This window comes from Nyctereutes procyonoides, unplaced genomic scaffold (assembly GCF_905146905.1).
Source record: "Nyctereutes procyonoides isolate TBG_1078 unplaced genomic scaffold, NYPRO_anot_genome, whole genome shotgun sequence".
NCBI classification, from domain to species: domain Eukaryota; kingdom Metazoa; phylum Chordata; class Mammalia; order Carnivora; family Canidae; genus Nyctereutes; species Nyctereutes procyonoides.
In genome coordinates, this window is record NW_026575046.1 from 14441907 (window position 1) to 14468907 (window position 27001).

At 41.3% G+C, this 27001-nt stretch overlaps 1 protein-coding gene across 3 annotated transcripts; it reads right to left on the reverse strand.

Annotated features, from left to right (window-relative positions):
• Positions 1–3857: 3857 nt before the first annotated feature.
• Positions 3858–26768, reverse strand: C1QTNF3 (C1q and TNF related 3). Of its 3 annotated transcripts, none has more exons than XM_055325730.1 (6): positions 26599–26768; positions 20507–20618; positions 17735–17889; positions 13652–13781; positions 8901–9000; positions 3858–5780 (listed from the first exon to the last, which is right to left on the reverse strand). In XM_055325730.1, the coding sequence occupies exons 1-6, from the start codon at positions 26680–26682 to the stop codon at positions 5621–5623; spliced, it is 741 nt and encodes a 246-aa protein (XP_055181705.1). In that variant the 5' UTR covers positions 26683–26768; the 3' UTR covers positions 3858–5620. The 3 variants fall into 3 exon arrangements, with proteins under 3 accessions (XP_055181705.1, XP_055181704.1, XP_055181703.1); XM_055325729.1 differs by having other exon boundaries at positions 26419–26768; XM_055325728.1 differs by having other exon boundaries at positions 26380–26768.
• Positions 26769–27001: the final 233 nt, after the last annotated feature.

A 27001-nucleotide genomic window follows, 5' to 3' on the forward strand; every position in this document is an offset into this window, starting at 1 on the left:
TGGGTGCCTGAGTAGCTCAGTGGTTGAGCTTCTGCCTTTGGCTTGGTCTTGTCCTGGGGTCCTGGGATCGAGTCCCTTATCAGGCTCCCAGAAGGGAGAATATGACTCCCGGAAGGGAATATGACTGTATTTGGAGATAAGGCTTATAAAGAGGTAATTTAGGTAAAATGAAGTCATATGGGTTGGCCCTAGTTAACATGACTGGTGTCTTTACAAGAAAAGGCTAGGACACAGAAAGCAAGTACTGAGGGATGCCCATGTGAGGACACAACAGAAGGTGACTATCTGCAAGCCCAGGAGAAAGGCCCCAGGAGAAACCAAAGTTGCAGATACTTTGATCTTATACTTTCAGCCTGTAGAACTGTGACAAAATGGCTTTCTGTTGTTTAAGCTGCCTAGCCTTTAGTACCTTATTATGACAGTCTGTGGGGACTAATATAACTAATTAGAGGGTTGGGAGTGGGGAGTTATGATAGTTTGTTATAGCCCTAGCAGACTAATATACCCTCTTGCTATAGTTTAGGTCTATAGTTTAGTTCTCTAGTGAGATTCTCAGGTACCTAACAGAATTCCTTTTATATTCCAGAGAGTTACTTAGTTCTGGAACCATGCTTCCTAGATTCTGGGCTTATTTAGCATAAGTAATCCTATGGCCAGGGCTATCCTGTTAGATGTATTAAATAGATAAGTTCTCTTCCTTCTAGAAAATATCATTCATTTACCCAGGGTGTCTAAATATAATAGGTACAATTGACAAGGAGAGTCACCTGCTTTTTTCTTTAACCCCCAAGTCATCCCTGTACTGAAGGGAATCAGTAGATCACAGGCCAGCTGCTTGTAACTCCTTCCATAGCTAAAATCGCCTTTACCCACCCCAACCCCCCACCTAAAGTTACATCTCTTTGGTCCTGTTCACTCCACCAATCAAGACACAAGCACTCCCATGATTTTGATATATGGTCCACAGTCTATTAAATTTGCTGATGCTATAGTTATACTATTTATATACTATATTTTGTAGTTTTAATTTACATAAATGATGTTACATTGCAGTCACTCTTTTGAACTTGCTTTTGTATTCCATCTTACCCTAACTTGTCTCCCTGTTTTTCTGCCCTTTACTCTTAGATCAATTGGATTCTTGGCTTAAATACCATGGAATTCATTGGAAGGATGTCAAGTAGCTTACATAATTGCCTGCTGCTACTGCTGAATCCGGGCCACTGGAGTCCCATCCAAGGTCAAAGAATGAAACTGTGAGATATAGGTCTAGGTCTACAAAATTTCCACTCACCACTGCCCTGCTGAGAGATTTACACCAGTCTGATTCTGGGTCAAAACAATAAAGGTATTAACTTGAAGGGCCTCCTACTGACAATTAAGATGGGGCCATTACATTGTAATAATGACTCTAGTGCATTGAAACAATACATTATATATATGAAAAACCATCATAAGTTAATAATAATGCTTTTTAAGAGATATTTTTAATCACTGTTGAGGATTTCTAGGACACGAACTCATTATTCTAAAAATTGGTAGGTAAAAGTGAAAAAAAATCAAGCATCTGTCTTGTCTTCCGTATAAAACAGTATTTCAGAATAACCAAATAACTAGTGAAAGAATGTATTTCTTTTAAAAATGTCACTATTTTTGCACAGTGAAGGAAACTAACAACAAACCAAAAAGTTAACCTACTGAATGGGAGAAGATGTTTGCAAATGATATATCCAATAAGGGGTTAATATCCAAAATATATAAAGAACTGACACAACTCAACACCAAAAAATAATAATAATAATAATCATCATCATCATCCAATTAAAAATAGGCAGAAGAGGATGCCTGGTTGGCCAGCAGGTTGACCATCCAACTCTTGGTTTTGGCTCCAGTTATGATCTCATGGGCCATGGGATCAAGCCCCATGTCAACCCTGCATTGGGCCCCATGCTCAGTGTGGAGTCTGCTTGAGATTCTTTGTCTCTGCCTCTCTCCCCACTCACACTTTCTCTCTTTGTCTCTCATAAATAAATAAAATCTTTTTTAAAAAAAATGGGCAGAGGACCTGAATAGGCATTTTTCCAAAAAGACATACAGATGGCCAATGGGCACATGAAAAGATGCTCAACATCACTAATTGTTGGGGGAAATGCAAATCAAAACTACAATGAAGGGGCAGCCCCGATGGCTCAGCGGTTTAGTGCCACCTTCAGCCCGGGGCCTGATTCTGGAGACCCGGGATCGAGTCCCACATCGGGCTCCCTGTATGGAGCCTGCTGCTCCCTCTGCCTGTGTCTCTGCCTTTCCCTCTCTGTGTCTCTCATGAATAAATAAATAAAATATTGGAAAAAACAAACAAACTACAATGAAGTATCACCTTACACTTGTCAGAATTGCTAGAATTAAAAAGACAAGAAATAACAAGTGTTGGCATGTATATAGGGAAAAAAGGAATCCTTGAAACAGTTGTTGAGACTGTAAATTGGTGCAGCCAGTGGGAAAAACAGTATAGAAGTTCCTCAAAAAAATAAAAATAGAAATACCATATGATCCAATAATTCCACTACTAGGTATTTACCAAAAACAAAAACACTAATTGAAAAAGATGTATGCACCCCTATGATTATTGCAGCATTATTTACAATAGCCAAAATATGAAAGCAACCCACATGTCCCTGGATAGATGATTGGATAAAGAAGACATGGTGTATACACACACATACCATGGAATATTACTCAGCCCTTAAAAGGGGTGAAATTTGGGACAACATGGATGGATCTATTTTTTTAAGACTTTATTTATTTATGACAGACACACAGAGAGAGAAGCAGAGACATAGGCAAAGGGAGAAGCAGGCTCCATGCGGGGAGCCCGATGTGGGACCCCATCCTGGATCCTGGATCATGTTGAGCCACCCAGGTATCCCAAACATGGATGGATCTAGAGGGTATCATACTAGTGAAATAATTGAGACAAAGACAAATACCATATGATTTCACTTATATGTAGAATTTTAAAAACAAAACAAATGAACAAACAAATGAAAAAAATCCAAAGAGACAAATACAGAGAACAAATTGATGATTGCCAGAAAGGGGGGGGGGGTGAGTGAAATAGGTAAAGGATTTTTTTTTTTAAGTTGGTTTCTGAAATGATAACTACCTACTATCTCCTTCTTAGATCCTCAATTTTATGAAGACTTGTAAAATTAGTCTTCCAGATACAATTCTGGTCATGGGTAAAATTGTGGAACACTCAATTTTGACTTTCCCCTACCTTCCTTACTAATCACTCTTTTTTATACCCAGGGCTTATTTACAAGCCCAAAGTCCCTTCTGCCTGCCTGCAATCAAACTGGGTGTTCTACTAAGAAGAAAACTAGAATTTATGTCAACACAAAAGACCTCATTTATGTGATGAAGATCCTGTTCCCTTAGAGATATTCATATTTTACTAAAGGACCTCCAAACATCAGAGGCTCCTGGGTGGCTCAGTCAGTTAAGTGTCTGCCTTCAGCTCAGGTCATGATCCCAGGGTCTTGGGATTGAGCCCATGTGGGGCTGCCTGTTCAATGGGGAGTCTGCTTCTCCCTCTCCCTCTGCCTTCCCATCCCCATGCTCTGTCTCCATCTCTCTCTCTCTCAAATAAGTAAATAAAATCTCAAGGAAAAAAAAAAAAGACCTCCAAACATCAATGTCTAAGAGTTGCAAAGAGTTGAAGTCATAACAATGGAATAACAGAAAAGTGGAGTATTTTGTAGACAAATGACCATGCTCTGTGCCCACATTATCAATGTATGGCTGTTTACATCATCTACATGAAAATATTTTAACTTCATGTCAACAAACCGTAGTGATTCCAATGTATGACTATTCAACTTTATTAAGAACATTATAAAACAATACATTTAACAAGAGTATGTTTATTTCCATACCATGCTTTTACATTTTTCTTGCCTCAGTTTTATCTAAAGCCAAGCCAATATCTTCTTCTAAATTACTTCATTAATAGTGTATGTTCTTTAGACATGAAATCCCTTTGGGCAACATGCAACATTCAAATGTCTATTGACAATACACTTTTACAAAATATCAATGATGTTTGAAAGTAGTAACACCCATGACCACACAGCAGAGGACATACACAAAATCACAAAAACATTATCAACCAATCAAGAACATTTTGGCTAACATCCATTCACTTTAAAATAGCATTGCTTGTGCTGGTCAGGAAGAATTTAAAAATATTTATAGATCAAAAGAAAGGGTCAAAGAAAAGTGAGCATGGAGCACACTAAGTTAGCTACTAGGGCAGCCCTAATTCTTTCTGCTTCCAGCTATAGGGGGTAATCAATACAAAAAAAACCATAGTTTAAAAGGCTTTGTGGAAATTCAAATTGTCATAGAAAATAAATTAAGGGCTAATTGCTTCTAAGGGAATTCATTAAGTGATATGTGTCAGATAGGTACCTCTCTAGTGCATTTTAAATATGATTTGACATCAGGGTAATTCCAATGATGCTTCCTTTGCTTAAAATAAACAATTTTGGGTACTATCTTCTGAACTTGTCCTTTCTGGGGAGGGATAGGCAAAAGTAAAGGAGCAGAGCTCCTTTGTTAAGTATTGCTTAAATATGGTAATCAAGAAAGTCATATCATTTTTGTATTTTTAAAAAAGTTAAGAGATTTTATTTTATGTCTTCAAAATGGAATGCCCTTATATTTTGTATCCATTAGTTTCAATATAACTGAGTTTACAAAAATAAAAAATAAAAAATGACTGAGGTTACAGCTCCTTCAAATGATATGTCAGTGTGTATAAAGTTTTTTTGGGTAATTTCTAAACTGAGAGAAAAGAAGCTCACTATATCTGTATATAGGGATGTAACCTCTGCAGAACCTCTGCTGGTTCTGCAGGCTGGGTCAAAGATCTATTGTAATCTAAGAAACACAATAGAAAAAAGTCAATATAATAAGTCAGATCTGATAAAACTAATTTTGGATTGCAAGAAAATTCTATATCCAAAAATATAGGCCATTACAAGTCAAGATTTAATTACAGCAGTATTCTTATAAAAAAAATAAAGAAGGAATCCATTATTTATGGGCATTGTGAATACTTTTTTTCCTTTTATCTAAAAGCTATCTGGAATTACTAAAAATATCTATATTTATTCATAAATATTGACCCACTGGATCAAAGTGTTGCTTCCCAGTCTAGACTTTACTCTGGTAACTTGGTCCTAGCAAATGCTCTTGTTCCTTCCCAGCCCCATTTTAATCACTGCACCCTGTTCTCTGAAATGTTATAAAGAATGATGAACCCCAAACCTCAGGATCCTGAAAGTTGCTATTAAATTAAAAACAGAGCAGCCAAAATCTTTGCAAATGACCTCTTTGATGGGAACAATGACTTCCAACCTGTATCAAATTCCTTTTTAGATGCCTAGGGAAGAGCAAAGGTGCTGAGAACATTAGTCAAGGTCATTTGAGAAGACCGTTTTGTGGATTCTTCTTCTGAGCTCCTGAGTAGAACCCTCAACTCTAATGTTCCTCAGATCATAACAAAACCAGCTCAGCCATAAGTCTTCCCAAAGGTAGAGCTGGTCTGTTCATATATTTACTTGGTTTCAAAGAGCAGGAAGCCTGCAAAGGTAGAGAAGCGCTGGTGGTCCCCATGAAGAGCGCCATTGCCCATTCTCAGCCAAACCTCATCCCCTTTAGCCAGCTTCAGGACTGCATGGTTGCTGGATGTATCCGACTTCCCCTTTGTTTCATAGCTGCAAAGGAAAAAAAGGCACCAACTAGTCTTTGCAGTAGACAGTCACCTTTCTTCACCAAAATATGTCCTCCCCTTCTCCTCCAGACTCTCATGCACTTATAAGTTCTCTAAATGGCATGTGAACAGAAATGACATGTACCACTTATGGGATTGGCCAGCACAACTGTCCCAAACACCTCTCCTTGCTTCTTCTTCATTTATGACCATGTGGAATGCTAATGACAATGACCAGAATGACCTTAGAAGCCAAGTGTTATAGCCTGAGTTCTGGAAGACTATGTAGAGGGAAGCTCTCTCTCACTTGCCCTGACCTGGAACAACCACTCTGGACTGTTCCATGAAAAGAAAAGGATTGTCAATTATGTTTAAGCCATTGGGTTAATGTTATAGCAGTTTAGTCTACCCTAACTTATTTAAAGTTTGGTAGTGAAGTGGAGTTCTGCTATAACCCAACCTAAAATATGTTGCGTTGGCTCATGGTCAGGCAGAGAACACTGAGGAAACAAATATTGTGGGCTTGAAAGTTGGAGATCCATGTCGTACTGTGGCAAAACATTTAGGAAAACATCTGACAACGTGAAAGCAGGCCTTATGTCTACCAAGCCCACCCCCAAAGAAAGGAAGTGACTGGAAAAGCCAAAATACTGCTTTTAATAAAATGTTTCTACCAGAGACAAGTTCAGACAAAACCTGAAATGTCTGAAGACAGGAAGCAGAGAGAGTCTAGAAAGCTGAGGCCTAACAGAGTTGGAAAAGCCAAGTGCTTTTACACCAGAGAGAGCAGAGATAAAGTTGATGTTGTCCCATGAAGACTTCTCATTCAATCTAACAGACACAGCCTGTGGTATAACCTGATTGATTAAAGATATTGCCTTTCTACCTAAAACTATAGTTTTAGGAGGCCTTGTGGCAGCTACCACTAGTCAAGACCAGAGGGTGTGAAGACAAGGAATCAAGAAAAGAACAGGCTGAAAAACTATGTCAGAGAAAGAATCTTGAGTGTAGTTTCCTAACACATAATACCTGACTGGTAGCATATGGAACCAAAGGCTGCTAAGTTTCTGAGGAAATGGTATTACCCAGAAACCCAAACTTGGCTTATAAAAGGCTTGGGGTGTTTGACTAAGTACTCTTAGCCCTCTAACTTGCACCAGCAGGAAGTGGGCTATAAAAAACCCCAGGAAAAATCTACTCATCTTTATGTGGCGACAAATAAACAAGGAAGATCCTCCCAGAGGACAGAATCAGGGGCCAAAGAGAAAAACAGCTGAGAGCTGACTTGATTAAAAAGATTGCTCATTCCTAAGACTTGGGGCTTTGAGCTGGATGTGTGAACTGCAGTTTAGGTCATCTTCCAGGGGACGGAGATGGGGAGATGTATATTCTAAATGTAGGAAGAAGAATTTACCAGATACTTGATTGCCGGAGGAGTTAGAAGCCTAGCTGTTCACCAGACTCCATTTCCCAGCTTCTAGAGGAGGAGCTCTACATTTCTTTGCCTCCCTTGCATTGGTTAAGGGGAGTTGGAAGTGGGGAATAATGTAACTGCATTCTCTGAATAGAATGTGTGATGTATAAAAATTTTCACAGGACTGTTGCTCTTTTCTCCTTCTGAGCATGGCAATGACAATTTTACAGGAGACGGAACTGCTTTCACCATGCTGTATCTCTCAAAACTCAGATGGAGCTCCTCCCTCCTGACCTCCACACAATCCTTCCTCCACCCTTCCTGCCCTGTCCTTCCCCATCCTGGAACTGGTCAGGCAACATAGAGCTCTGTAGTGTTTGAGCCACCATGTTGAGTCTTTCTCTCTTTAAAAAAAAAAATTTATTTATTTATTCATGAAAGAGAGGCAGAAATATAGGCAGAGGGAGAAGCAGACTCCCTGCAGGGAGCCCAGTGTGGGACTCCAAGGCAGATGCTCAACCACTGAGCCACTCAGCTGCCCTCTCTTTCTCTCTTTTTAAAAGATTTTATTTATTTATTTGAAAGAGAGAGAGAGAGCATAAGCAGTGGGGAAAGGCAGAGGGAGAGGAAGAAGCAGATTCCCCACCAATCAGGGAGCCAGATGTGGGACTTCCTCCCAGAACTCCAAGATCATGACCTGAGCTGAAGGCAGCCACTTAACTGACTGAGCCACCCAGGTGCCCCTTGAGTCTCCTTTTTGCAGCACTTTCACCTACTGTCTTTCTCGTTTTTGATTTTTCAAATACACCCCCCTACTAGAGGCCAGGCTCTAGAAGAAATGGCAATCCTCCCAAGTCATCAAAAATGACAGGGATAAATAGCAACCACAGAGTTTTTCATAGATAACTCACCACCCACTTAGTTATGGGAAAGTTGTTGGGTCTCTGCCTCTTGCCCACATCCTAAGCTTATATCAGAACAAGTTGTAATATTTCTTTTCAAAATAATTTTTAAAGATTTATTTATTTATTCTAGAGATGGAGAGAGGGAGAGAGAGTGAGCTCATTCACTCATGAGAGCAAGTAGGGAGAGGGGCAGAGGGAAAGAACCCTCCAAGCAGACTTCCTGCTCAGTGAGGAGGCACATGCAGAACTATATCTCAAGACCCATGAGATCATGACCTGAGCCAAAACCAAGAGAGGGTCACTCAACCAACTGAACCATCCAGGTGCCCTAAAATAATTTTTTTACAAGAAGCTCTAGGGCCATCTTGCTAAGATAAATATCAGAGAAGCAACACAACCTAAAAAGAGGGGCCCACAGCCAACTCTCTACCTGCCAGTTGAGGAAGATAGTAGAGAACACCATCAATAGGGCTAAACTCTGGCAAAGAGAGTAGGAAAGTATGAAAATAGAAGAAAAGACTGAGAAAGAGGAAAATAAATTATGAATTAAGGAAAGAATACAAATGATTAGTTATGGGAAGTATTGTTAGTAATTAGCTCAAGGCCTCTTATCAACCTGCTTATTCTCAAGTTCATCAGATTTATTTCTTCCCAAATAGTAATTATAATCTGGCCACATACTGGTATATGGGAGCTCTCGGTGATGATAAGTCAGGAATATTGATTTTTAAACACTCCCTGGCATTTGCCATCCTTTGAGTAAGCAAAGGCACCACGGTTGATCCCCATGATAAAGACCACCCACCTGTACATGCTGAAGACTGTATTGCCATTGTGCATGAGGTACACATACACTTCTTCAACATCTTCATGTTTCATCATGCTGAAGGTGAAGAAATACACACCTGAAAAAGGCAAGTATTTATCTATTTATATTGAAATGTTGTACATCAAAGACCAGGAGATTTTTTGTTTATGTTCTATATGGCATGTATGCTCTTCTTGACCCTTATTTGTATCAATGTTCCTTTATTTGCTCTCACCTTCAAATTACTTTAAATTTTTTTTAAATTTTTTTAATTTATTTATGATAGTCACACAGAGAGAGAAAGAGAGAGGCAGAGACACAGGCAGAGGGAGAAGCAGGCTCCATGCATCGGGAGCCCGACGTGGGATTCGATCTCGGGTCTCCAGGATCGCGCCCTGGGCCAAAGGCAGGCGCTAAACCGCTGTACCACCCAGGGATCCCTACATTAAATTTTTTTAAGACTTTCTCAGTGTGTATACTGTGTATCCCTAATAACTGAGGTACCTGCTATTCCTAGGTGTCAGTTAACTATCATTAGCTAACAGGACTCATATTGGACAAAGTACAGTGCCCTGTGTGGATGACACATGACTTCTGTGGCCTAACAATGAGTCCTGAATAGCATCACAATGGATGAATGCACTTAGCACAGAGATGTTAGCCAGAGATAAGAAGTATTTTAGCAGATTTGTGTTTATCAGTGCTGAAGAAATAGTTTTATCGTGTTATTCATTGTAAGTAGATGAAATTATGTACAATAAAGAGAAAGAATCAACTATGACTCAGCAGCATGTCTTTGCTACTAAAAATATGGATCCTTCTCATTTGTAAAGGATCAAGGTATTTTAAAAGATGTGAGTTTTCTTGTAAGATTCTAGGCCACCTAACAGAAAGGAACTGAATATAACCTGATACGCCATGTAGAGACCTTTATTGTGAGATGAAAAAGAATACGATAGCAGAGAGACTCACAGAAAGGAAAATCTTCCCAACTCCAAATGATGTGGGATTTGAGAGTGCATGTTATAAAGATGAATGAATACATCATTGAGCTCTTCTGGATTTCCATGCTACCTTTTCTTAACTAATGACCTTGTCTTGGTTCATTTGAGCTGTTATAACAAAATGCCACAGAATGAGTAGCTTAGAAACAATGGCAATTTATTTCTTCTAGAAATCCGAGACAGAAGTGCCAGCATGGTCATTTGAGAATCTTTCTCCACATCACAGACTTCTGATTGTATCCTCACATGGCAGGAGGGGTTAGGGAACTATCTGGGGCCTCCTTCATAAGGGCACTAATCCCATTCATGAGAATTCCGCCCTCATGAGGTACTCACCTCCCAAAGGCCCTACCTCCTAATACCATTAATTTAGGCATTAGGTTTTCAATGTATGAATTTTTGGAGGGTCATAGCTGCAGGCCTTGTAAGGGAAAAACCCAGAAACGTCTTTAAAAAAAATAGCATGATACAGTTCTATGCTCTTTCTCAAAGGTGCAATCAAGTAAGAAGCTATAAGGGTATACCAGGTGGAACCACCTGCTTCTGAGTCAAGTTGAACTAAGTGAAGAAGTGTAATTATGCTTCATTTAGTGCCAGGCTTGCATTTTCAATATGCTGAGAGTAAAGGAATTGATATAAAAATCAGTCATACCTATTATTAAGTCTAGAGATAAGTTTACAGGTGAAAAGTTAAAGGCAGATCAAAATTAGAGGACTTGGAGACAGTAGTTTATGTGTGTTTATAGGTTGTTACATTTTACACAACGAATTAGACACATACACATGCACACATATACAAGCACATGACAATTTTCAGTACCTCAAGAAGATAAAGCTGGAATCAAAATGACAAGAAAAGATACTGTTTTCCAGAAACAATATTGGCTACTATACAAAATGGATTGCAGAACCATGTTAGAGCAGACTAAAAGAGCAGATGGGGAATAAATGAAATGCCTGGAGGTGGAAATAGAAAAAATGAATATATATCATATCCACCTATGGCTTTCTTCTGCAAGGGAAGATACTGAAAGCAGAGGCCTCACACTTGGGTTATGATTTTCAGGGTCTTTGCATTACTGTAATTGCAAAAATCAGCCTTCTGTCTCATTACTCCCGAAGTCGAAGAGTAGAAAATGATTAATTTGTCATCTACTGGATGAGGTTTGAAGTGGGAGGCAAATGATGGTTGTTACCAAATGATGGCCCAAGAGAGTTCTAAAAAACTACTAAATCTTTGAGCTTCAATAATAAAGCCCTTGAAAGCAATGGAACCATCTGTGTGTGTAAACTGCAGCCTAGATAATGTTTAACAAAATAGCTACAGAAAAATTATAAACTTTCAGAGCAGAAAATCACATAAGAAGATTTAAAACTAAAAAAAAAAAGAAGAAGATTTAAAACTGCTTGAAGTGTGATGAAAGAAGATTGCTTCTATCACATCAAATGCCCATTTGTTTCTGAATTCAGCTGGGTGGAAAACTAAATCAAGGTGTTAAAAGCACTTGTGTCAAATTTAACAGGGCCATTGTGTTGATGATAATTGTCCTCTCTTCCTTGTGGATACCATATAGAGACGGAGAATCAGAAACAAACATCAGAAAGAATCCATTTTTTGTAGAACTAGGAGACAGAAAAAAAATGAATAAGCTTTAAATACTTGTAAGTCTATCAAATGCAACAGACAGCAGGCATGGAGGCAGTTCTCTCCTGCGCAAGGCTCCTAAAGGCATAAAGGCAAGAGAAATGCAAGTGCAAGGCTAGTCTCAGGAGTCTTCCCAGACCCAGTGTGGCCACACAGAAGGGCCATAGTTAAAAGACCAGAGTGAGTCTCCTGATAGCAAGAGAGGGAGACACAAGAGGCACCAAGCCTGGAAGTATTTTGAAGTCCCACCCCCTTATGAAGAAACTACTGCAAGACTAGGGAAATCCAACTCATTCAACCCATCAGTTACTTTTAGAATGTAGAAAAGAAGAGCAAAAGCTATCAATAGAGGAGGAATACTCACCAAGAAGAAATGTTGTCATGTAGTAGATGAAAACTGTAACCAAATATTTCATCCTGAGTTTAAAATATTTAATGAAGCAAATCCCTCTATGAAAGAACATTATTAAACAGGATGCAAGAACTCATGGCAAGAATGTCCAGACAGGAGAAGGAACGAGAAACTGGGACTCATGAGTAACGTAAGACATAGAAAAAGTAAAGAAAGCATCACAGACACGAGACAGAAGAAATCGGAAGAAGCAAAAAGGAAAATTCATCCTCAGAATATGCACTTAAGGACATGAAGAATAGTAATGGATAAAGCAAACAACACGAAATGGAAATAAGAAACATCAAGAAATTCGAGAAAATAATAGGTACAGAAATCAGATGAAGAAAAGTAAACCAAAACCAACAAAACTTCCAAAATTAGTTGGTGCTGTACTAAGGGGCAGGGGGAGGGAAGAGGGGGTGCTTGTAAGTGATCAGCCCCAAAGGGGAGGAGTATTTTATCACTGACATCGTTTAGAATTGCTTTTCTATGATGACAATAAAAATCTAGTGAGCTTTTCATCAGTCTTATTATAGTCCAAAAATAACCCATAGAGAACATGCCCATTCACTGCCTGATTTTCTAACTCCCAATGCCACCCCTTAGTATACCACCTTAGTATAACAATGAGAAGAAAAAACAGTGTTTAAATTTATTTTTGAATATATAATTCAAAGAAACTATTCAGGGCAAAAAGAAGCTTATATTCACCTCTTCAAAAGACAGCAGGAAAAGTCTACCCAGAATGATCAGCTTGTGGCTGCGAAAGTAAGGAAGTTGTAGGGGCTGAACCATGACTCCCAAATCTGCCCAAGGCCTAAAATCCCTGGGAGCTGGGAATGGTACCTTACATAGCACAAGGGACTTTGCAGGTCTCATGAAATTGAGGCTCTTGAGATGGGGAGCTTATCCCGGATTACCCAGGTGGGCACAAGGTAATCACATGGTCCTTGAGGGACAAGGAGGTAGGGTGACATGACCAAGGAAGTAGAGACTGACATGATGTGGGGAACAGAGAAGGAATGTTAGCGCCCTCTCAAAGTTGCAGGGGGCAAGCCCCTAGAGCTTCCAGAGGAACCAGCATCGTCTCTACCTTGACTTCAGCCCAGTCAGACTGATTTTGGACTTCTGACCTCCAGAATTACAAGAGAATAATCGTGTATCATTTTAACGTCTTTAGTTTGTGGTACTTTATTAGAGCAGCAATAGGAAATGAATACAGAAGTGCTCAAGAAATTTAAAAAATTCAAAGTTAAAAAAAAAACTATTCAAAGGATCAGGCCTTCTTCAGGGTGGTGGCAAGGCGTGGACACTGTCGTGACTCATTTAAACTGTGAGAATTAGGTTGGAAGGAGCTTTAAAGTCAGAGGTAACTATGCCCTCTTAGGGATTATTTGCTTCAGTTCAAACTGGAGTTAAAAATCTTAGTAACCATGGTTATCATTTTAAAAAAATGTGTTCGTCTTTTTAAATTCTAATTCATTTACTTTGAAATCCAACAGAAATTTATGCATGAGCTGATTGTTTTAACTGGAATCAGAAAGAATTCTCATCTTTCTTGGTGTCTTCCTTTCTTTCTTTCCTCTTCCTTCATCTTTTTCCTTCCTCCCTCATTCCCTCCTCACCCCTTTCCTATCTTCCTTCTGTCCTTCCTTCTAGATCGCTAGTTGTTTAATTCAGTCATTCACTCATTTTTACATCTCACCTGATACTGGGGCTCCAAATCTACCAGTCATGACATCAAAGAAGTTTCCGATGTTGGTCTCCACACTGCTGAAGATAATCCCACTGTTCTGATTACTGAAGTGGGTTGCCAGAGAAGCCATGAATGCAATCTAAATAAAGGGTTGGTAGTTGGTTAATAGGAAGCTTATCTTAAAGACATGAGGTTTTTACAAAATTAAGTTTAGTTCAACATTATTCGTAACAGCGAGTTTGGAAATAAACAGAAAAAGAATGAAATAAATCATGGTAATGTCTAACATTTGTATGCTATGAAGTCCTTAAATTATAGTGTATATCAATAGTTCTGACCGTGTGTTTTGAGGCATTAGACTTCAAAATGCTTTTTAAAATATTAAAACTCGGGGTGCCTGGGTAGCTCAGTTGGTTAAGCATCTGCCTTCAATTCAGGTCATGGTCCCAGGGCCCTGGGATGGCCTCTCATTGGGCTTCCTGCTTAGTGAGGAACCTGCTTCTCCTTCTCCTTCTGCCTGCCACTCCCCTTTCTTTTGTAATTTCTCAAATAAATAAGCAAATGAGATTTTTTTAAAAAAAAAAAAAAAGAAGAGAAGAGAGAAGAAAAGAAAAGAAAAAGTAAAATTCTATTACTGGGAAAATTTGGATGCAATCTACTTATAGCTATTAAATACACATTAGCATATTAAAGGATCTGAGAAGGCCTGCAGCCAAATAACCTTTTAAGTTTGTTCACTCTGTGTTATTTTTTTCCCCCGAAAGATCTGTGATATTATGATTTAGAATAAATATACATTTAGTCTTTGTCCTAGCTTTTGGCAGAGTTCCTAAAACCATTGGAATATCTTAAGCGTTTAGAGAGATGGAGAAGTCTTTTGTTATGTTAATGAGGTGACTTTTGAAAAGCCCCTCGGTAATCTGAAGAGGAGGGCTAATTGCCACTGGAATCCACCAGGTGATTAGAGGGTTGGAACTTCCAGTCCCACACCATATCCATGAAGGGCAGAGGGGCTGGAGATTGAGTTCAGTCACCAATGGCCTGTGATTTAATCAATCCTGCTTCTTCAGTGAAGACTCCATAAAAACTTAAAAGGAAGGGGTTCAGAGAGCTTCTAGGTTCATGAACATGTGACTGTGCAGGAAAGCAGTGCTCCTCTCTGAGACAGCATGGAAGCTCTGCACCCCTTTCCCCAAACCTTGCCCTATGCACCTCTTCCATCTGTCTGTTCCTGAATTATACGCTTCTAGCATAAACCAGTGATTGAGTAAGTACAATGTTGTCTAAGTTCCCACTAGCACATTAATTGATCCCAAGGAGGGTTCATAGCCTCCCCTTCATAGTCAGCAGGTCAGAAGCACAGATGGCAATCTGGACTTGCGAGTAGAGTCTTGAAGTTGGGGGTTACCATCTTCATAGGGCTGAGCCTTTAACCTTGGAATCTGATGCTTTCTCCAGGTAGGCAGTCTCAGAATTGAGTTGAATTGTATGACACCTTGCTGGTATGGGAGAAATCCTTGATGGTGTGGGAAAAATACCCATAGTGGAATTGTACCACTATTGAACAGTCACATTTGAAAATCAATGCCAATCCCCCATCCAAATGAGTCACTCTGAGTATCAGTTAGATCAATAAATTCTTTGGCTTCTGGGATTATCTGTCTTCAGTGAATGGGAGTTTTTAGAAAGGAGGTGAGAGGGGAGAGGAAGGGAATAATTTGAGATTCAGAAGACTCAGGGGAAAGCAGGCTTGGGAGAATCAACAGGGAAAGGATTTGAACAGGCAGAAAGACAGCATGAGGGCTGTGGACACAGAAGGAAGTGGAAGGAGGGGGATGACACCAGAGGAGGGAATTGGAAATGGGAATGGAGGGACCTGGAAGTCACCCTTCTTTACAGGCTGATTGAGGCCAAACGTTGCTCCTTCGTCACACCTCCTTTAAAACATGTGAATGTGGTTCTCCCGGATTATTACATTATGGTTTTAGGGTAAAATAGTTGACGGAGCAATTTAATAATGTCCTAGGGTGTGCTCCATCAAACTGGCTACTCTGGGGCCCCCTGGCCCTTGTATCACCATCACAGGTTTGGAGTTAGAGTTTCTAGCTTTGGGAATGTTTATCATCCATCTCATTAGACACCTTCAACCTGGCCAAGTGGCATCTGTCTTCTTTTCTTTGTAATTTTTGCTGGCATACTGATCCCAGGTTGCTAAAATTATTAAACGGCACTCATGTGCAAATGACAAAACCTCAAAAGCAGTTAGAGAAACACAAAAGATGTTTTAGGTTATTACTTAAAAAAACTCGAGGCCCAGAAAAATGATGGAATTTATCCAAGGTCAAATAACTGCTGGAAATGCCCAAATAAAAGGCCCCCAGTTGATCTTTCAGACGGGCATCTCTGTATTCTGGTTCTTTAAAAGTCTCTCCCACTGTGGTATCGTCTCTCAATTACACACAGCCCCCAGCTGTCGATGGTTCCACTTAACAGTATTCAACTTTTGATGCTGCCATAGCAATGCGCATTGGGTAGAAACCTTATTTCAGATTTTAATTGGCATTTTCTCCTGGACTGTCAATATGTAGTAGATCCTCTCTTGTGATGCTGGGCAGGGGCATCGAGCCCCAGCTCCCCATTTGCCACACCATCAAGATGGTCAATTACAGATGATACACTTACAACCATTCTCTATCCACATACCATTCTGGTTTTCACTTTTAGTAGAGTATTCAATAAGTTACATGAAAGTCACCACTTTATTACAAAATAGGCATTGTGTTAGATGATTTTGCCCAGCTGTAGGCTAATGGAAGTGTTCTGAGCATGCTCAAGGTAGGCTAAGCCAAGCTATGATTTTCCTTAGGTTAGGTATATTGAATACACTTTTGACTTATGATATTTCAACTTAGAATGGGTTTATTGGGACGAAACCCCATCGTAAGTTGAGGAAGATCTGTATTTTACTTCAACCATGCTTACTGTTTCATATCAGCCAAAAACAAGCTTAAGCTTAATAATAAATGCTAGTTTTCATTGTCGTTGGGGATCCCTCGGAAAAATCTATTTAAAAAATATCAGCCAGAAAATAAATAACTAAGCAAGACTTAGTAATTTTCTTGGTTACCTAACCTTGCATTTGCAAGTTTTAGATGTTATTGGCAACAAGAATTTTGAAAATCATTCAGAAGAGAAATAAAGAATAGACAAATGAGCATGTAAGCTTAGGATAACAAAATATTCAATTATAGCCTCATAAATAGATCCAAAACACGTTAAGTTGAAATAAATATAATCTAGTCTAACCTAAACTAGGATGGATGACTCAAAAATAAAATGTCTCCAGCGATAAAGAAGATGCTAATGAGAAATATCTAAATAAAAACAGTGCCACAAAATCTTGAGTTGATTGAGAACAATACTTATATGTTAATATTCATATATGTGATTTAAATTGGTAAATGTGGGATGCCTGGGTGGCTCAGGGGTTGAGTATCTGCCTTTGGCTCAGGGCGTGATCCTGGCATCTGGGGATCGGGATCGAGTCCTGCATCAGGCTCCCTGCAGGGAGCCTGCTTCTCCCTCTGCCTATGTCTCTGCGTCTCTGTGTGTGTCTCTCATGAATAAATAAATAAAATCTTTAAAAAATAAAAAAATAAAAAAATTGGTAAATGTAGCAAAATAAATAAAATATCGTAAGTAGACACATTCCATGTATACATCTAAAGATTTACATATTTCAGGGGCCAAAAACCTTTTTATTTACCATCTCTTCTGATTTGGAAAAGGAGACATTAACCAATAGGCAGAGTTGCTGCGTATTTGGTCCAAGGAGGGAGCTGAATTTCAACTTCTTAAGGATTTCAAAATGTCGTTGAACAGGATGGGCTGCCTGTGAACACCCTGCATGGGGGTGAACAGAGCCCAACTCGGGCACCTGGGCATGTGGGCACCCCATCGCCCAAGCACCCGGGCACCCGGGCCAGCAGCCATCAGTGAGGGCACGGAGAGGCACTCTGGCCTTCTGACTCCCTCACTGCCAGGGTCAGGGCAGTTTAGGAGTCACGTGGAGATATGCCCACAGTGACTTACCTGCAGTTCTGGAGGGATCCCCGGGTAGCCCTTTTCTCCTTTGGGACCGTGCTGCCCTCGTTCCCCTCGTGGCCCCAGGTCACCTTTGTCTCCTTTCTCACCTTTGGCCCCTTCGTGGCCAGTGGCTCCATTATTGCCATTGTTTCCATGGTTTCCTTAAATTATAAGCAGAAGTCATCACAGGAGAAAGCCCCCATGACTCCCACTGACCATCTATTGCTATACAAATACAGACCCTTTCTTCAAAGATGTTTGATCTCTGGCACCTGGGTGGCTCAGTGGTTGAGTGTCTACTTTTGGCTCAGGTGGTGATCCCAGGGTCCTGGGATCAAGTCCTGCATCAAGCTCCCTGCAGGAAGCCAGCTTCTCCCTCTGCCTATGTCTCTGTCTCTATCTCTCTGTGTCTCTCATGAATAAAATAAATAAAATAAATAAAATATTTAAAAAATAAATAAATGAAAAAAAATCTCAATTGCCAAAGAAGACTTTTGGAAACTGTCCAGAACACTGCCAAGGGGACATCATCAAATGGGATCTCTTTTACTTGGGATGCAGAAGACAGATTAGCTACTCAAGTCTCCAAAGCCTGAAGCCTGTTTTTCCTATAAAGCAAGAACTGGATGAAGAATTGTGAGAACTGATGATCAAAGTATCATTTATAATAACAGGGCTTAGAAACCACCTAAGTGTCCACCAGTACTGGAAGAGCTAAATAAAAAAAAAAAATGGCACATCCCAGTAAAAAATGTTATATTGTCACAAAAGAATGCTAAAGAAAAAAAAAAGAATGCTAAAGAGAAATATTTAATAACATTTAATAATGTTCATGATACTTTTAGATTAAAAAGTTATGAATCAGTAGAGATAGTGTGAGATTATGCGTAAATAGTATTTATATATTATGTAAAAATATTTCCAGTGGTTTTTTTCTGAATGGATGAAACATGGGTGGCTTTTGTGTCATACGATGTACTTGTCTCTGGATTTTTCTATAAATGACATGCACCATTTTCATAACCAAGGGAAATGTAAAATCATTGATAGTAATTTTAAAAGCAAGACTTGAATGATCATTTCAACCCTTCACTTTGCCACTAAGAGACAATTTCTACAATTCCACCTTCATTTTGTATTTGTTGAATTTCACGGTTGGCTGTTTATTTTGCATGCTACCTTTGGTCATGTACTATACTAGGCTTCCAAACCCTCCAGGGAGATGAACTTTATATTTACAAGTTAATGGGCCAACAAAAAAGCCATTCTGATTGGGAAACATTTAGCCAAGGCCAGCCTGTTATGTAACCTCAGGGGCGTGTAGCCCTCAGAAGACTTTAAGTCTGTGTATTCTCTACCCCCTGTCACTGTACCTGCTGACTTCCGCCCTTGACATTCAATGACATAGACTCTCAGGCAGTAGCCATTGTTTAAAGTCTAACAGAGGGGGCAGCCCCGGTGGCCCAGCAGTTTAGCGCCGCCTTCAGCCCAGGGCATGATCCTGGACACCCGAGATCGAGTCCCACGTCAGGCTTCCTGCATGGAGCCTTCTTCTCTCTCTGCCTTTCTTTCTCTCTGTGAGTCTGTCATGAATAAATAAATAAAATCTTAAAAAATAATAAAAAATAAAGTCTAACAACGTTTTCTTATTTTAAATTTGATTTCATAAGAGAAGCCACTTAAAAGTATGTTTAAAAATTAAAACTAATTTGGTAAGTGTTAACATCAATGAAGTAAGTGAGAAAAGAGCAAGTAGACTTCTGTCAAACTCTGAGAATTGATCATCCAGGGAAGAGGAAAACAATTAACCCTCAGGTGGATTTGGAAGTCCTAAGACAGAGAGGCTCTGGGCTACCCTCTCGTTGGCTGACCCCAGATATGAGCCAGTTTTCAGAACCTCGCATGCCCAAGGCCCACTCAATAGGGTAGGATGGCTCAATGGAGCCCTACAACATTCATTTCCCAGACCACCATGTGGTGCTGGAGCCCAGAAATGCTCCTATGAGCGCAAGAGAGGCATGAAAGTCAACCAAGAGATAGCTAAACATGGGCAGACCCTGAGACTAAGGGAAGAAAAACTGAGCTAGACACAGAATCAGACAGAAGGATGTGTAGTTCAGATAAATGGCGCTATGGAAATAACTGTAGCCAGCCCAGTAGGTGCTCCTCTCTTCCCCACCTTCACTTCATAAGTTCCCTAAAAGTTAGATATAGTGTGTTGCATGAAGCACGTTATGGCAGAAACACCAAGACAAGAGTACGTCCAGTAAGTTCCCATAGTTCTGTACTCCATGCTGGTGAAGTGCGCTCCCACCCCCACGGGTAAATCTGGTGCCTCAAGATGCCTAACACCTGTGGGAACCTGCAAGTGAGATAACTAATAAATACTAAAGAGTTTATGGTATATTGTTCCACCTAACGGGCTTTGTAAACACAGTCCCCTCCCGAACTCTCTTTTGGGTTTTCCATGTACAACCCTTGGATCACACATGAGTGAACCCAATTTTTTTAAAAAAGATTTTATTTATTTATTAGACACACACACACACACACACACACACACACAGAGGCAAAGGGAGAAGCAGGCTCCATGCAGGGAGCCCAATGCAGGACTCGATCCCAGGACTTCAGGATCACGCCCTGGGCCAAAGGCAGCCGCTAAACAGCTGAGCCACCCAGGGATCCCCTGAACCCAATTATTTAGATTCGCCCGGGCTCCTCTTTCGGCACAGTGCACAATTAGGCTGGCAACAAACAGTGCATCTCTCTCATCCTTACCTGGAATGCCAGGGGGCCCTGGGGGCCCTGGGGGTCCTTGGTAGCCTCGGAAGCTGTACTCTCCATGGCAACACTTGCTGCAGTCTGGGGGCAGTCCTCCGGTTTGTGGAGACTTGAAAAAGACACAGAGAGAAGCTTCAGAGAATGAATGGTACTTGGGAATAATTAGGACTTGTGAATTTCTTCTGATCTTGTCTTTTGGGTAATTTCAACTCCGATCAGCTACTAGGACATCAGAAAAGCTGGTGTCAGGGTGGGGGTTTGAATGGCATGTAGCTAAAGACAGCCAATGACCAAGGGTCAAGGAAGCCAGAGGGTCAATAGAAGGACATGCTCTGTGGAAGGAGTGTGGCACTGGTAGGGGACGGGGCAGTATTTCTGGGAAGTACTGTCCCTATTTCTGGGATGCTACTGGTGACAGTTAAGAAGGAAACCCCTCCAGGGATGGACTTGGAGGCGGCTCTCTTTCCCAGCTGCCAGTAGCCTCACATGTAGCTTCTTTGGGTAGATGACCCTCAAATGGTAAGAATTATCAACTTCCAAGATAGTTATTAAGACTTTCTATATTCATGATCCTGGGATAAGAGTTCTTAGAAATTTTGAATTGTAATGCTACACTTTCAGTGACAGCATGCTTAAATTGTCTTAGGACATGGAGGAAACAAAGTATTCTTTAGTCCAGCAAATCTGTATTAAGTATCTACATCTCAAAACAACTTTATCTTAATAAGTATTTAACCTCATGTTCTGTTTCATATTTCACTTCAAAATTTTATTTTTTTCACTTCAAAATTTTAGATGACTATCACGTCGTTCGCACGTCGTTCGAACCAATTTTCAGTAAGTACTTAATAGGTACTATGTGTATTCAAATATGACACTGAGTGGACTTGCTTATTTATTTGAAGAAAAATGTCTAGGGGATCCCTGGGTGGCTCAGTGGTTAAGCGCCTGCCTTCGGCTCGGGGCGTGACCCTGGAGTCCCTGGATCAAGTCCCACATCAGGCTCCCTGCAAGGAGCCTGTTTCTCCCTCTACCTGTGTCTCTGCCTCTCTCTCTGTGTGTCTCTCATGAATAAATAAATAAAACCTTTAAAAAAAGAAAGAAAGAAAAAATTTTAAAATTCATGCTTATAGTCAAGGAGCTGTTACAGATCAAGTGGAAGAGTTAGATTCACTTATAAAATTTAGAGAGTCACTAAACTGGTGACTCGCCTTTAAATTATATAAAATACTTATGGAAACTTTCCTAGATTTGCATTATAACTCAATGGTCTTTTGAAAACAGCATATTGTTTCTAAAGGATTCATTGAAAAAGGAAGGGAAAGAGAAAGAGAAGGAGAAAAAGAGGGAGGAATGGGAAGAGGAAGAAAGTTAGGAAGAATTTGAAATTCAAGTTTTCTTTGTCACTAGAAATCCACGCAGAAAAGTGAGTCAAGATTTTGCATTGCTGCACATTTAGACTTCAGTTTTTGTTTTTATTTTTTTTTTTAATCAAAAACGGCTTGGATGTTTCCCTCACTTCCTCGTTCCTTTTCCCTAAAGGCTTCCACCACTGTCTTCAGGGGAAATGCAGAGTATCTGTAGTCCAAGCAGTCTCTTCCAACAGCTCAGAGCCCAAGTCTCAAGTGATCAGGGGCCGCAATGCAGCGCCAACTCCTGTCTAGTCTTCTGCCCACCAGACCCCGCACTGGACAGATATGGAAGTCTGTAAAAACCCTTTGTAAAACTGGTGGAGAAAAAAAGAAAATCAGCTAAAGCAATCGGTCTGAGACAAGCAATTTCAGACACTTGGAAAGTCAGACGCCACAGCTCCGCCCCACCTTCTAATCCAAGGATGCAATAGGAGAAGCAAGTACTCCATAATTTCCTGCTACGAATTTGCTAATGTGAAATACAGTTTTTTGAGTTCCAAGAAATCCAAGGCTCTGCCAATAATGGGCTTGGGAGAAGAAGAAGGGAGGAGAAGGAGGGGGAAATTCTGAAGTGGGAGCCATCAAAGAACGGAACTGAATTGCTGAGATGCTAAGAATGTTAGGAACATGTCTGTGCTGGAAGCCAGAGCTCTCGTCTCAGTTCTGTGTGGCTTTAGTAATGTCACTTTCCCCCAGGCATTATTATTATTATTATTTTTGTCCACTAAGTTAGGGCACTGGATAAAATGGTCATGAAATTTCTTTCCAGCTCTAAGAGCAAGCAAAAATACCAAGGTCTTTTCTAAGTCCTCAAATAATGGTTTAGAAAGATTTTATTCTTAAAGCCTAGTATCTGAGCGGGAGAAATTAGCTCCAGGAGAAGGGACTGGCTCAGTCCCAGAGCTAATTAGTACTGGGAAGTGTGTCTAAGCTACATGGGAGGACTTCAAAAGCACAGAGCTGCCACCCTAACAGGTTACTACTAGTTGACCATCTCCTGAGAGCCCTTCTACAGCATTTCACATGTTCCTCTGGCTCGTCTTTCGCAATACAGTCAAGTGGAATAATGCCTGTGAAGTTTTTGAGGGACTCTCAGGACAAGTTGGACAAGACGTGTTAATTCCGAGGTTATCTAGGTAATCTATGTAAGGGACAATTACATGCTAGGGAGTCACTGTATACACCCTCTTACGTTTATACCCTTTTCTCATAATCAGGCCAAATTTGAAAGCCAAAGACATGCAGTGGAGCAGCATATGAGGCACAAGTTTTCCCTAAGATAAGTCCCATCCATTTTGTGGACGGAGGAGATAGGACAGCCACTCAGATTCAAGCTCTGCTATTAGTGAGTGACTTCTCAGAAAGACACCCACAGCTTCTTCCTTTGCCAAAGAAAGAGGGAAGAGAAAGGAGAAGGGAAGTGGGAAGATGGGGGAAAGGAGGAGGAGGAAAGATTGATAAGGAAAAAACTGCCTGGAAACAAGAGCCTAGGTCTGCTCTCCCCCAATCTCTGCACACTCTACCCACCAGAAACCCCATGGCCGGTGTTCCTCCGAGAACACACACCAGATCACCCTGTTGCCCTGTTGTGAACAAGCAAACACAACTTTCTCTGGCAAACTAAGATCTGAGCTCTTAGACCGGCCAACAGAATCTTCCAGGCTGGCGCTGAGATCATCCTGTGTCTTCCTCCCACAGCTCAGGGGCTCCAGCTACACCCATCCCTCCCAGGCTCTCTCATCTTTTTGCTGTCCCACATTTTTTTTTAAAGATTGTTATTTATTTATTCATGAGAGACATTAGAAAGAGACAGAGATACAGGGAGAGGGAGAAACAGGCTCCCTCTGGTGAGCCTGATTCAGGACTCGATCCCAGGACCCCAGGATCATGACCTCAGCCAAAGGCAGATGTTCAACCACTGAGCCACCCAGGTGCCCCTGTCCCACATGTTTTTAAATTTTATTTCTTGCATGTATAGCTATCCTCTTTGTCTCACCTTTGAGGTCTAACTCAGTGGCCACCACTACTCTGGCACTTTCTCCGCAACTGCCTTTTGTGCAGAGATTTTGTTTATTACATGGAATTCAATTATCTGTTCATTTATCCCCACGAGAGCCCTTCAGAACTGTCCAGAGATAGGCTCGGGCTCATTAACCCCCCACAATAAAGCCTGGCACATAGTAGAAGCACAGGAAATCGTAGGTGAAACAATGAATGAGGAAAAAGAAGAATTAAAAGAAGAGAGGTGGGGGACACAGTAAAATCCTAAATGCAATGTGTCTCCATACCCATTGGCAGATGAGTTGTATTGAAAATCTCCAGAATATCAATGATTCTAAATCTCCTCAGTATCTCCTGTTGGGGGTTTGTTTGAAAATATTTCAGGAGCCCAGGAGGGCTTGAAAGCCCCCTACTCTGAGTAAAAAAAAAAAAAAAAAAAGCCAGGAAGTGATTTCTTGCCCCCCTCATCTGACTCCAGCATGCTGGTTGCCTACAACCCAAAGGTAGGGTGAGGTAGAAATATAATATGGATTCCAGTGGCCTGCTGGGTACTGGTTGCCAAGAAGTAACAACAAATGACAACCTACATCTGCCTTCTGCTGTGTCTGGGAGCTCGCAGTGCAAAGGCCAGGAAGGGCCCAGCAAAGATCCCTCCACTGAAGTGGAAAGTCTAAGTCAAAGCTTGAACAAAAATGAAAATATCTTCACCACTAGGAAAATACAAAGTAGCATTAGTCACTCTCCAGCCATTAGACTATCAGATGACGGGGTGCCTGGCTGGCTTAGTCAACAGAGAGTATGACTCTTGTCCTTGGGGTTGAGTTTCAGCCCTGCAGCGGGTGTAGAGGTTACTTTAAAAAAAAAAAAAATAGGTGGGGGTGGGGGTGCCTGGGAGGTGTACTTGGTTAAGTGTCCAACTCTTGGTTTCGGTTCAGTTGTGATCTCAGGGTGGTGAGATCAAGTCACACGATCAACTCCACACTCAGCACCAGAGTCTGCTTAAGACTCCCTCTCCCTCTGCCCCTGGTCCTGTGCACTGTTTCTCTCTCTCTCTCTCTCTCTCTCATAAATAAATAAATCTTAAAAAAAAAAAAGATTGTCAGATGAAAGGACAATCTCTAAAAGTGGCCTTTCAAAAATAAGATTGGGGGCAGATGGGTGGCTCAGTGGTTGAGCGTCTGCCTTTGGCTCAGGTCATGATCCTGGGGTCCTGGGATCAAGTCCCACATGGGGTCCCTGCAGGGAGCCTGCTTCTCTCTCTGCATATGTCTCTGCCTCTCCCTATGTCTCTCATGAATAAATAAAATCTTTTTTAAAAAAGTAAGATTGTATTTGGAGGTTATCATTTCTTTTGTGGCTCCTTAAAGAAACAATTTTGTCTTGACCCAGCCTCACGGACCCGTGTGGGTGACTGCCCTGTGCAGCCGAGTCAGAAGTCCCAGGCCCGCCCCAGATCTCCAGCTGCTGCTGCGTGGGCTTTCAGTCTGACCACATCGCTAGTCTCAACCCAAGCTTCGTCTGTGAGAGGATGGGGCTTAGATCTCCACTGCAGGAACCCTCACCAGGGCCTATTTAATGCAAAGACTCAGTGGATTCTTGTGGTAAAACCTCTTTGTTCAAAGCTCCTGTAATTCAAAGTAACTCTGTTTGCCTCTTTCCTCTGATTGCAGCGTGCTAGCTGCCAGAGAAGGTAAGTCAGAATCCGTTTTGTCCGGTTCTTAAATGTTTTAAAGGAAACTGAGTTTCACCAATTTGCAATTCACTACCCTGAAACCTGACCTCACTCCAGTAATACCCCAAAAGAATTACCGATGTTTCCTTAGATGCTGGGTTTACACCCAGGGAAATAAATCAAGTCCTCCGTGATCATCAGGCTTTAAATCACACAATGAAGTTTTGCTTTTTTAAACCCACGCAGTCTTTTCTGTTCTAGCTCCACGGTTCCCAGGCTGAACACAGAGGCTTAGCAGCCTAGAGTACTATAAATCAAATAAACAAGCCTGGCATGAAATGTCACAGTAAACTAACACATCAAAGTGAAAAAAAAAAAAAAAAAAACCACATAGAGCATCTTCTCCCTGCCGGGAAGGATTAAGAAAATCCAACTCTCTTAGGATCTGCAAATGCCTCTTTCCAGTGATCTGTGTATCTGCCTAGGTCAGCGCTTCTTTCCACACCAAGAGGGTGAGACAGAAATCAGGTCACAGCACAGCAGGGACACTTCCTCCTTTCCCCGGGGGGACACTTTCTCCCCCACATCCTGGACTGATTTTCTAAGCAGAGATCGGCAGGCCCCCTAGCCCCCCCCCCCCCCCCCGCCCCCAACAACCCAGAAAGACGCCCCCAAGCAGCACAGCAAACTTCTCCAAAGCATCGGTCCTAAGAATCACGGCTGGAAAAAGAACAACACAACTTGTTAAGCTTTCACAGTAATCCTTAGAAGAGAATTCCGAGTACCTGGCCCCAGAATGGGGTGATCTGGGCTAGGTCATCTACCTCGGGGTGCGGTAGCTCATCTGGTCTCAGGGATTTTAGGTCTGTAGAAGTGTTATTATCCACAGTCCCAGTTTTAGGATGGCTCCGCTCTCTCACTTTCTCCCTCCTGGAGCCGCTACGGCCAGTCTGCTGGTGGCTTTGCACTATTCTCGCCACTACTTTATTAGCTCTTCCGCTCACCTCCATGTATTCATCTTGACAGAGGCAAAAGGGGAGGAAAAGCAAAGCCAGCAGGTGCCAATAGACGAGCTGCCTCCCGAGCATGATTCTCAACAGAGCCCCAGAGCCTCCTGGAGAAGACGGCGGGGCTTCTCGGGCAAATGCCAGGACTGGAGATGCGAGCTGCAGCCGGCTGGGCGGTTTTATACTTTGGTGTGTAATAAATAAGGCTGCAGGCATGCCAGAGGGAAGCAGTCCTCCTCCCCAGGCGGGACGGCCCCCATTCATCACTTTCCCACCCCACAGGCAAGCGGATTTGTGTGCACAGCTCCCAGTTGGTGGGGTTCATAAATGTCACACCTTGGCACGTTTTGGTTAAAGGGTGAAGGAAACATCCACAACCAGCTGGAAACAGAGCGCATGT